Source organism: Manis pentadactyla, chromosome 14, assembly GCF_030020395.1.
Source record: "Manis pentadactyla isolate mManPen7 chromosome 14, mManPen7.hap1, whole genome shotgun sequence".
In the NCBI taxonomy this organism is placed as follows: domain Eukaryota; kingdom Metazoa; phylum Chordata; class Mammalia; order Pholidota; family Manidae; genus Manis; species Manis pentadactyla.
This window is the reverse complement of record NC_080032.1, coordinates 60541436-60551608: the sequence shown is the minus strand read 5'-3', so window position 1 is coordinate 60551608 and position 10173 is coordinate 60541436. Positions and strand designations below refer to the sequence as shown.

The 10173-nt window shown below is 53.1% G+C and overlaps 1 protein-coding gene across 3 annotated transcripts; it reads left to right on the top strand.

Annotated features, from left to right (window-relative positions):
• The first annotated feature begins 2331 nt into the window (after positions 1 to 2331).
• On the top strand, positions 2332 to 10115 carry NRIP2 (nuclear receptor interacting protein 2). 3 transcript variants are annotated; one of them, XM_036908063.2, is made up of 6 exons: positions 2332 to 2891; positions 6116 to 6268; positions 7440 to 7522; positions 7864 to 7985; positions 8230 to 8282; positions 8557 to 10115. In XM_036908063.2, exons 1-6 carry the CDS (start codon positions 2337 to 2339, stop codon positions 8647 to 8649), a joined length of 1059 nt encoding a protein of 352 aa, XP_036763958.2. In that variant the 5' UTR covers positions 2332 to 2336; the 3' UTR covers positions 8650 to 10115. The 3 variants fall into 3 exon arrangements, with proteins under 3 accessions (XP_036763958.2, XP_036763975.2, XP_036763968.2); XM_036908080.2 differs by lacking the exon at positions 6116 to 6268; XM_036908073.2 differs by lacking the exon at positions 6116 to 6268 and having other exon boundaries at positions 7353 to 7522.
• Positions 10116 to 10173: the final 58 nt, after the last annotated feature.

Sequence of the window (10173 nt, the reverse complement as noted above, 5' to 3'; positions counted from 1 at the left end):
CTGTCCCAAGGCCACTTTGCCAAGTGCTCTAGAGTGACCGCATTCTTGTTCGTTGAAAGCTTTACTTCTCCAAAGAATGAATTAATAAGGGTCTCTTGAAGATGCTGAAGAATTTTCAAACCTAAGGAATGAACTGGTAAGAACAAAATCAAAGGAGACGCCTTTCAGCACTGGCCTCGCCCAGCATCCTAGTATGTAGCTTACTCAAGCATCTGTCAGTGCATATAGTTAATCCCATGGAAACAACCATAGGAACCCAGCACATGTCACTGGATCCTCTTCAACCTCTATCCAGGCAAATGTATAGTGGTCATAGATGTCAAGCCATGGAGGGAGCTGGAATATTTTACTAATATCCCGTCTAAGTGGAGCCAGGATCGGAGTGGGCCAGAGCTTGATAAATGGAATCATACTACCGTTTGGCTCTCCTTCCATGTTGCCTCCACCACTATTCTTGTCTTGGCCTAGTGGAAACTGAGCAGGACTTGGGAGACAGAACATAAGGGTTTGATTCCTGATTCTGCTGTACAATGAATGAATCTTGGGCAAGTGATCTAAGTCTTAGGGTATTAGCTTCCTGAGGCCACCATGACAAAGAACCACAGATGATGAAAATGTATTAGAAGTCCAAGCTCAAGGTGTCAGGCAGTCTGGTTCCTTCCGAGGATGCTGAGAACAAGAAGGATCCATTCCCTGCCTGTCTCCCAGCCTCTGGTGGTTTGCTGACCGTCTCTGGATTCCTTGGCTTGTAGATGGACCACCCCATTCAGCCTTCATGTTTACATGACGTTCTTCCTGTGTGCATTTCTCTGCACCCAGATTTCCCCTTTTAATAAGGACACACTCATATTGGATTAGGGCCCAACTTAAAGACCTCATCTTACCTGGATTATTTCTGTAAAGACCCTACCTCCAAATAAGGTCACCTTCTGAGGTACTGGGGGTTAGGACTTTAAATTATGAATTTGGTGGAGGACACAATGCAGTCCACCCCACCTAGCCAGGTTCCTCATCTGTAAATGGAGAGCATAACGCAGTCTTCCTCATATAGTTGTAGCGTCTGTGGAAGTGCCTCAAAGAGACTGGATCTGCAGAGGGCTAGTGGGTATCTGGTTTGCCTGAATGTGCATGTGCCTTGGTGCTGTCTGCATCAGACTGCACCCCTAGGGAGGAGGGCTTGAGTGGGATCCTCTTCCCACAAGTGTCTAAGATGTCTAAGCAGGCACTTGTTGCATTTTGATGATGGTGAAGATGAAAGGCTGGAGAGAAAAATCTGATGAGCCAAGGTTATAAAAAGTCTGATACCAAGTGAAAGCAAGGAAGTGGCCCAAGGAGCCCTTGCTGACCGGAGCACACGTTGGTATAAAGACTTTGCAGGGCAATGCCATTATGCTGAAAGAGCACAGATACACATCGGATGCCCCCGCCATTCCACTCTTCAGTATGTATCCAAAGAAATGCTTACACACGTGCCCCAGGAGGTCTGTGCATACATGTTTATAGTAGCATTGCTTATAAATGAAAAATAACCTGAATGTCCTCAATGGGATGAAGTCCTGTAGAGGAATACTATACAGCAGTGAAGGTGATTACCTAGGGCTATGCAGATCTCATGAATGAATCTCAGGAATAAAATTGGGCAAAAGGAGCAAATTACAGAGAAATATATATAATGGGTCAGGCAAAAGTAAATGATGTACTCCTTAAAATGTATACGTATGTACATGCATCAAGGGTATATGAAGTGCTTTATAACGTATCGGAATGATAACCACCCAATTCAGGAGGGGGTGTTATCAGGGAGAAGGAGAAGTGGGCAGGGGCTTCAGCTGCATTTGTAACAGTTTCTTTTTAAAGGAGGTGGCAGTGAGTAAAGGCTGTTGGTTATTCTTTATAATTTTCAGCATGTTTGAAGCGTAACATTTCTTAAGAGCCAGGACTCCATGACCCTGACATAAAGGAGAGGGAGAAGCTGGGCCCCTACTTGTGGGGAGATTCAGAGCGGCTCTTGCCACCCCCACGGAACCCAGAGGAAATTAGTAAAGACCTGACATGGGCTGCGCTGCAAGGCTGAGCCCCAGAAGCATCTGCTGTCGAGCGGGGGTGGGAGGAGGGAAAAGATGTTTTGATGCTGCGCCTGTCTGTGCCGAACCGAACCCCCAGGCGGAGGAACTCACGCGCAGCCCAGGAGGAGCCAGAGGGTGAGCCCACACGGACGCCTGCGCCTCCAGCCTCACCCCGGGCCCAGAGGCTGCCGCCCCCACGCTGTCACGCTGCCTTTCACACAAGCTGGCACAGACACCTGACAGTTCACAACCCATTACGCCCCCTCCCGCATGCAGGCACAGACACACACAGACCCCTCCCCCTGTCCACTCCGCCCAGGACTCAGCATCGGAGCCGCTGCAGAGCGTGCCACCTGCAGGCCCTGCCAGCCCTCCCCCTCTCTCTCCCCCGAAGGGTTTTTCCAGCCGAAGCCTCCCTCCCTCTGCTGCAATCTCTGGAAACCTGTGTCTGACGCTTTCAGTCGGCATTTTTATTTATTTATTTTCCTGCCGCCGAGACCCTCCTGGCGGGAGAGCTGCAGCCGGGACAGGGCAGGCGGGGCGTTGCAGGGACTCGGAGGCAGAGGACGGAGGAAAGCGCACTCCAGAGCCCTCAGCCCGCTCCTCAGGCCCGGCCAGCCGGCAGGGGCCATGAGCACCAGGCAGGAATCCGAGAGGGAGGAGGGCGACCCCGGCCGGAGGGGACAGAAGGAGGCAGCGCTTCGGGACCGAGCCCACCTGAGCCAGCGGCGGCGGCTCAGACAGGCCACCCAGTTTGCGCACAAGGACTCTGCCGACCTGCTCCCGCTGGACAGCCTCAAGAGGCTGGGCACCTCCAAGGACTTGGTGAGGCAGCCCTCTCTCCCAACCCCGCAGAGTCCCCTGGCCCCCCCTCCCTGCCCTGCCCGCCATCCTAAGGGGGTAAGTGCAGCCCCCAAGCCTGCGGACTCCCCCTGCTTCCCTGAGAGTGGGGGAGAGGGAGCCCCAACTTGAGGGGCTGCACTTTGGCCCTTCTCAGGCTGTTTGCTGGGAACGCTCCCCTGGCTGGGTGGCTCCAGAGGACTCAACGCTCATTGCTTAGCTTTGCCCAGAGAGTCCAAGGCTTCCTTGGGGTGGTGAGCAGATGTGTTGTTGACCCGTGGGGGCCTGTAGGGACACAGGGACCCTCTGGAGCAGCCACTGACTGCTGGATGGGCCTGGGGGACTGGCCAGTGTACAGGTGCAGCTTCCCTCCCCTCCCGAGACCACTGAGCCCCTCATAGCAGGTCTGCCTGTCCTTTCAGCATGAAAGCGTCGCAGGCCTCCATCTAGGCCTGAGCATCCGGGTTTCTCACAGCTCTCACCTGGGCCGCCTGGCCTCCTAGAGCACCTCTTGCCCCCTCCCGCTTTCCAGGCTCCTCTCCCTCCATCCCCCTGCAGCAGCTTTCCAGCAGAGGGAATGGGCGGGGGAGTAGCAGTGAGGTCTCACCTCTTCGTTCCCCCTCGAGGGCATGGCTAAGAGCAGGGCTTTGGAGCCACACTGGCTTCAGATCCTGGCTCTGCCACTTACTAGAATGTCTCTGAGCCTTAGTTTCTCCATCTGTTAAATTTACATAAAATTAATAGTATCTGCCTCATAGGGTTGTTCCTAGAGCCACAGGAGCTAATACCTGTGAAAGACTTAGCACAGAACCTTGGCAATAGCTAACATCTCTTATTATTACTCCTCTGGCTGCTGTTCCATTTAGCCTGAGAGAGGAAGTCAGCTGTGTCGGGTCCAGAGACTATGGCATCATGGAAGAAAGGAAGGCTTTAAAGGCAGGCTTCTGTAGAAAGGCTTGGAAGCACTGTGCTCCCTCTCCCATTTTCTAGTCAAAGGGTCTGAGAGGATGGTACTCCCACAACACAAGTAGTACAAAGTCAGCTCCCGCGGACTCCAGCCGCTCCTGCAGCCTCTTCTCCCTGGGAACCTGGAGGCTAACACAGCCCCTTGCTGCCTTTCCTGACCCAGCCCTACCATTCCATATCCCTCCCAGCACATGTTGCCCCTCTAGGAACCTGGCTGAGATGCCAGCCGATCGTGCCGACCCCATCCCAGGAGCTCCCAAAGAGGAAAAGAGGTCAGACTGAGGTTTCACTTCAGAGAGCCTCCGGGCCTCTCCCTCCTTGCATGCACAGCAAGCTCAGCTGAGGAGCAGGGAAGCTGGTTCTTTGCCTCCCAGGAGCTAGGACCTTATAGCCTCTTCTCTTTGGAGACTGTCCTACATCTATTTGGCCCTGAAGAAGATGCTCCATTAACACTGCCTTCCCAGAGCAGCAGGTCCAGCCTTTTGATGAGAAAGTCCTGGGCTTTTCACCTACTCCCTCTGCCTCAGGACCTCCTGAATTGATCTCAGGCAGTTGCCCTGTTTGGCTTTCGGAGTGAAGACACAACAGGTTGGAGGAAACACTGACTCCCTCCCTGGGATAGCTCCGGAGCCAACCACAGCGCGGCGGGGGGCCTGCAGCCTATATTCACTGTGGGAAAGGTGGGAGGGGAGCTGGGAGCTGCAAAGCTGCTCCTTCTGGCCAGTCCCAGAGCATGCTGCCCTTTTCCCAGAGCTGGACCTCCTGCTGGCGGGCTTGTTGGCAGGAGCAGCCTCAAGGGTCCCATTAAACCCAGGGTAAAGAAACAATCCCATGCTCCCAGGGAGAGAGGGCAGGCAGGGGAGCATGTGTGGGGCCATTCTTCAGCAAGCATGTATGACTGCCTACTATGTGTGGAGCTAAGTCTTGGGATACAAAGATGAATGAGATACAGACCTGACCTCACAGGCTCTCTAGGCTAATGGGGTGGGGTAGGGGGAGTGAAATCCACAAATAACATCTGTGAGAAGCATGACAAAAACAGCTTAGAGAAGGGACTCTAGTCCCAGCCTGTGTGGGGGGAATAGCACAGAGGTAAGAGAGGGCTTCCTGAAAGAGGTGATCCCTGCAATAATTACAGGATGCACATAGAATCCCAGAGTTAAGATAAAATCCTCTCTCCGGAATAAACAGTAGTTCCTGAACAAAGTGTGTTGAGCCAGTCATCCAGTCCAGCTTAGAGGAATCTCAGGAAGAGGGGTGAGCAAGAGCGAAGGCATGGAGGTGAAAACAGTCCGGTCTAAGCAGCACAAGCAGGGCACTGGGGTAGATGTGCTCAGTGGGACAGATGAGGCTGAAGACTCGGGCAGTGGCCAGGCTGTCTGAGCCATGGGTCACTGTAAAAAGTTTGTGCTCTACCATATAAGCAAGGTGGAATGCCAGGTCCTTTGATGGATTTTGAAGAGGGAACCAACACAGTTAGCTTTTATTTACTTTGCTTCTCAAACTTTAATGTGAACACAATCATCTGGGCATCTTGTTAAAAGAAAACTTCTGATTCAGTAGGTCACAATTCTGCATTTCTAAGAGGCTTCCAAGTGATGTTGAAGCTGCTGATCTGAGGGCCACACTTTGAGTAGCCAGGGTTATAGACAATCATCAGCTTTGAGCAGGTGTATTCGAGAGGCAGCAGGACCCGAGGCAAGTCCTTGTGAGTGTGGGGAGGCTTGAATAACTGCAGTCTGGAAAGCAGGGCTGGATTCTGTAAACAGAGACGAAACTGGCAGTATTGAGAGAGTGACTGGACCTGGTGGGGGTGGTTTCAGGGGAAGAAGAGTTCAAGCATGACTCCCAGCACCCTAATTTTGAAGATTTAACTTCTTTTGGTCCTTCTTCTCTCTGTCTGGTTTTTTGCCTTGTTTTTATTATTTTGACTTTTTTCATCACACCATCAACCCTGGGATCTGCAGCCGGTTGAGGTCAGAGGGGAAACAAAGGAAAAAAATGTCAAAGAGAATGTGTTGTAGACTTAGAAGTCCCTCCCCTCAAGCAGAGTATTAGTTCCTGAAATGTCCTGCCAGCCAATAGGCCAGTCTAACCTAGAATGGACCCTTCTCGTCTCCCCATTTCTTCATTGCTGAGCAACCTAATGGGGTCCCAGAAAAATGGCATGAGTTGATACTGGTGTTCACTCCTGGACATCGGGTGCAGACCTGTCTACCTTCACTGTTTTGTGATGGAGCCAGCAGCCACACAGCGTGATCCAAAGACGGCTGGTGGAGGGAAGCCAGAGTCACCTCCAGGCTGAGTCTACCTGGGTGCAGGCCCTGCTCCACAGCGAGGAGAGCGAGAGCAGGACCAGCAAGGCAGGCCCCCCAGCTCTGCTGGTCAGCTGCAGGGTGAGACACCCCGGGAGCGGGCTTCTACTAACAGGCTGCCTTCCCGTGACTGGCTCACTTTGCCCACTCTCCTTTCTGCCCTGTGTGGTAGGGGAAGGAGGGAGGGAGAAAAGGCAGCCCTAGCAGGGACCTAAACATGGGACCTGATACTTTCTTTACTGTCGGTGCCTCAACCCATCAGCCCTCTGTGCAAATCCATCTGTTATCACTCTGACGCCTTTCCTTTGTCTGAGATAAATGTGAATGTGTAAATACTCTTCAGTATGTTCTCCATGCATAAAGGGTGTGTGCGTGTGTGTGTGCATAATGCAGCCCTTCCAGAAAAAGCTCACATGTTCCAAGGTGACAGCCATGTCGTCTCTGGAACCAACCCCCTTCGCAGTATTGAGCCTTCCTCATAGATGCCCCCGCTCTTCTGCCACTGCTGTCCCTCAGCATTTCCCTCCTGCTCTTCAGTCGTTCTACGCCCACATTGTACAGTCTTCTAAGACCTCAAATGTTACCTCCTCCTTGAAGCCTTTTCTGATTTCCCCAGTAGGAAATAACCTTCCCTCCCTCTCAGTGTCTAGGGCACTTTACTCCCAGTCCTTTCACAGGCCTTAAACTCCTTCCCTCACACTAGTTAGTTACATGTCACATCCCTTAAGCTCCTAAAGCACAGCCTTCATTGCTGTGTCTGCCACCAACATACCAGATGCACAGTAGGGGACTGGTGTTTGGAATGAGAAAACTACATGTGTTTGTGATATCCAAGTGTAAATCAAAGTGTCTCCATATATCTAAGAGGAAGTGACCTTGTCTTCAGTGGACCTCTCAGTTACCCACACCTGATTTTCCTATAAAGGTGTCCCAGTCTTCCCATCCCTTCTCTGCTCCTAACCTAGATTTCTCTAGCCCGTGACCCCCTAAGAATTCCTCTAAACAAACATCCCTATTGGGTGAAATTGTTCCCAAACGTATGGACTCACCACATGCAGTGCTGCTTCCTTCTTGATCCTGGATCGGAGCCAGTTTCCTTCAGTGGTACAAGTGCCATAGAAAGCACTTCTAAAGATAGTTCATTCTCTTCACTTGTTTCGGAAAGGGAACTATCAAGGGGCTGAGAAAGGTGAGGGTGCAACCCAATCCGTTCTCCTGGGGGCTCACGGAAGCCTCACACCCTCTCTCTCAGTGCCGGGACCAGGTGCTCAGGGTGGCCGTGGACACAGGCACACAGCACAATCAGATCTCCGCAGGATGCCTCAGCCGTCTGGGGTAAGAGTGTGCGTCAAAGGAGTGAATGGGGGGCGAGGTTTTTAGGAGGGTTGAAAATACTCTGAAATTAGGTAACAGTGATGACTACATAACTCTACAAATATACTAAAACCCACCCAATTGTACACTTTAAAAGGGTGGCTTTTATGGTATATGAACTATATCTCAATAAAGCTGTTATTTTAAAAAAGAGTTGATGGGGGCGCTGGCAGGGAAGACAAGGACTGAGACCCCCTGTGGGACCAAGGGATTGGATGAGAACCCACAAGGCGGTGTGGAAGACACTGGCTGAACAAAAGGTGGGAGGTGTGGGGGCCATAACCCTTGCTTCCCAACCACAGGATAGGGAAGAAGGGCCTGAAAGCCCCAGGTGGGGACCCGGCACCTGGGCCCCCAACCCAGGTGGAGCAGCTGGAGCTACAGCTGGGCCAGGAGACAGTGGCGTGTTCAGCCCAGGTGGTGGGTAAGTCCTCCCTTCAAGGGCCCAGCTTCTGACGGCTCCCACCTCTGTCCGGGCGGGGCCACCGCAGAGACTCTCAGCCCCTGCTGGCACCAGCTGAGTAGCCCAAAGCCGGCTCGGATTGTCTCCAGTCTGCGTCCACGTTCTCAAAGCTGTGGGCGCGGTGGGCAGAGAAGGGGCCAGTGATGACCGCAGGGCAGCCCGACCTGTGGGCGCCCTCCAGCCTCGTTTCCCAATGCTCCTGCAGATGACGAGAGTCCCGAGTTCTGTCTTGGACTGCAGACTCTTCTTGCCCTCAAGGTGAGTTTGCTCACACTTGCTGTGCCTGGCGCCCGAGCCCAGGGGCAGGAAAGAGGTGAGGGTGTAGGTGTGGAAGCAGGGGTCAGGTTCCTAGAGAGAGGTGCAGTCTCACCTTTGCTTCCTGAGAGGTTCACTTGTGCCCAAGTGGGAAATAACTGGGTGCCTCCCCGACAGGGGTCCAGGTGATTGGGAGCAGGAAAGCAGGGTGCAGAGATGCTGTGGGAAGTGGGAGGGGCTGGGAGAGGCCCCAGCTTGGCTCATGCTCCCCCCGCAGTGCTGCATCGACCTGGAACACGGAGTGCTGCGGCTGCGAGCCCCCTTCTCTGAGCTGCCCTTCCTGCCTTTGTGCCAAGAGCCTGGCCAGTGATGCCTCTTCCCTTCAGTCCACAGGGGGAAGGACCTCACCTTAGGGGGAGCACCATGTGGGACATGGGGCATTACTAGAGCCAGGTAGCTGGGGACTACTCTGTCCCTTTTGTCACCATCCTGACCTTGCTCAGTTGGCCTCCCTCCTCTCTGCTTCTCGGCCACACCCTCCCCCCAGGGGCGGTTGTCCCCAGAGCAGGTCCTGGTCTCAGGGCTCTGGCTCTCCTGGTCTTTCCCCTCCAAAAAAGACTGAAGAAAAGGGCATAAACAAAAATGGGGTGCAGGCTGGGCCCTGGGCATGGTAGGAACTGGCCTGAGTCAAGCTGCCGTCTCCTGTCCTCCACCTGTCCCCAGCTCCACCCTAAACACCTGACTGCCTTCATGCCTGTCTTCCCTACCTTCAGAAACTGGTTCTCTCTCACACCTAGACTACCATACCTCACCAGCCTGGGTCCCTGTTCCTACTGGGGCCTTCCTTTCTGGCTCTGCACACAGTTGAGTCTGAGAAGAAGTAGTAAACAGAACAACTCAATACAACAGGAAGGTGAGTTGGGAGAGGGGTACCTGGCGCACAAGGCTGGCAGCGCTGTCACCTTTCCTGGGGCAGCAAATGTCTGAAACCAGTTATTCTCTGATGCCCTGTGCAAAACCTTGGGTATACATCTACTGTTTGCTCCAGATATTTATCTTTCTCCACTTGCTTTTCAGCCACTGGGCCCCTACACAGGGTGTGTGTGGAAGAGCCTTGCAGAGAATTGTCCCCACGAGGTGGGCAGGACTGTGGGGCAGTCAGTGCTCAGACTTAACCTAACCAGTTGACCCCGTCAGACCTCCCCACCCATCTCTGGCCTCCTGGCTTGAGCTTGTCTGATTTTGGTATCAGTGGCTTTCTATCCCCTGCCAGACCCTGAGCCAAAGGAAAGAGACAAGGAATCTGACTTCATCATGAAGGCAGCAACTCAAACTTTAAGGATCCAGACCCCTGAGTGTCTCCCTGGCTGGTCCGTGTCTCTGAAGTCATGGATTAGGGGTAGAGGAAGCCAGATGTAACTAACTTGAACCAGGAAACTAGGATCCATGGGCCTGGGGTAGGTTAAGGGAAGACCCAGGACGCAAGGAGCTGCCCCAGGCCCCCCTGCCCTCAGGAGAGGTGAGGGGCTGCCCATCACTGTGCAGCGGTGCCCTGGTCCCTCACTGCTCTGCTCCATGGTCCCTGCTCCCCTGGTCCTTTCCCTTCTGCTTCCTCCTGCTTCTGTAACTGCAGACCCCAGGGCAGGCCTTCAGCTCAGCTGCTTCTCCTCTTAATAAACAGCTGTTTTTCTGTGCTGACATCCTCCTCCAGTCTTCCTTTATGTTGATCAGGCTGAATGGTATCTCTGCCCTTGGACCCTTACAGAAAGGAAATGTGAATGTGGACTTTTCCCTGGGTTGATCCATCTGGCTGGCATCAGTATAATTGAGAGCAATGGCTTTCAAACTCCCCTAAATACAACTCACAGGGAAATAAACTTTACATTGCACTCAG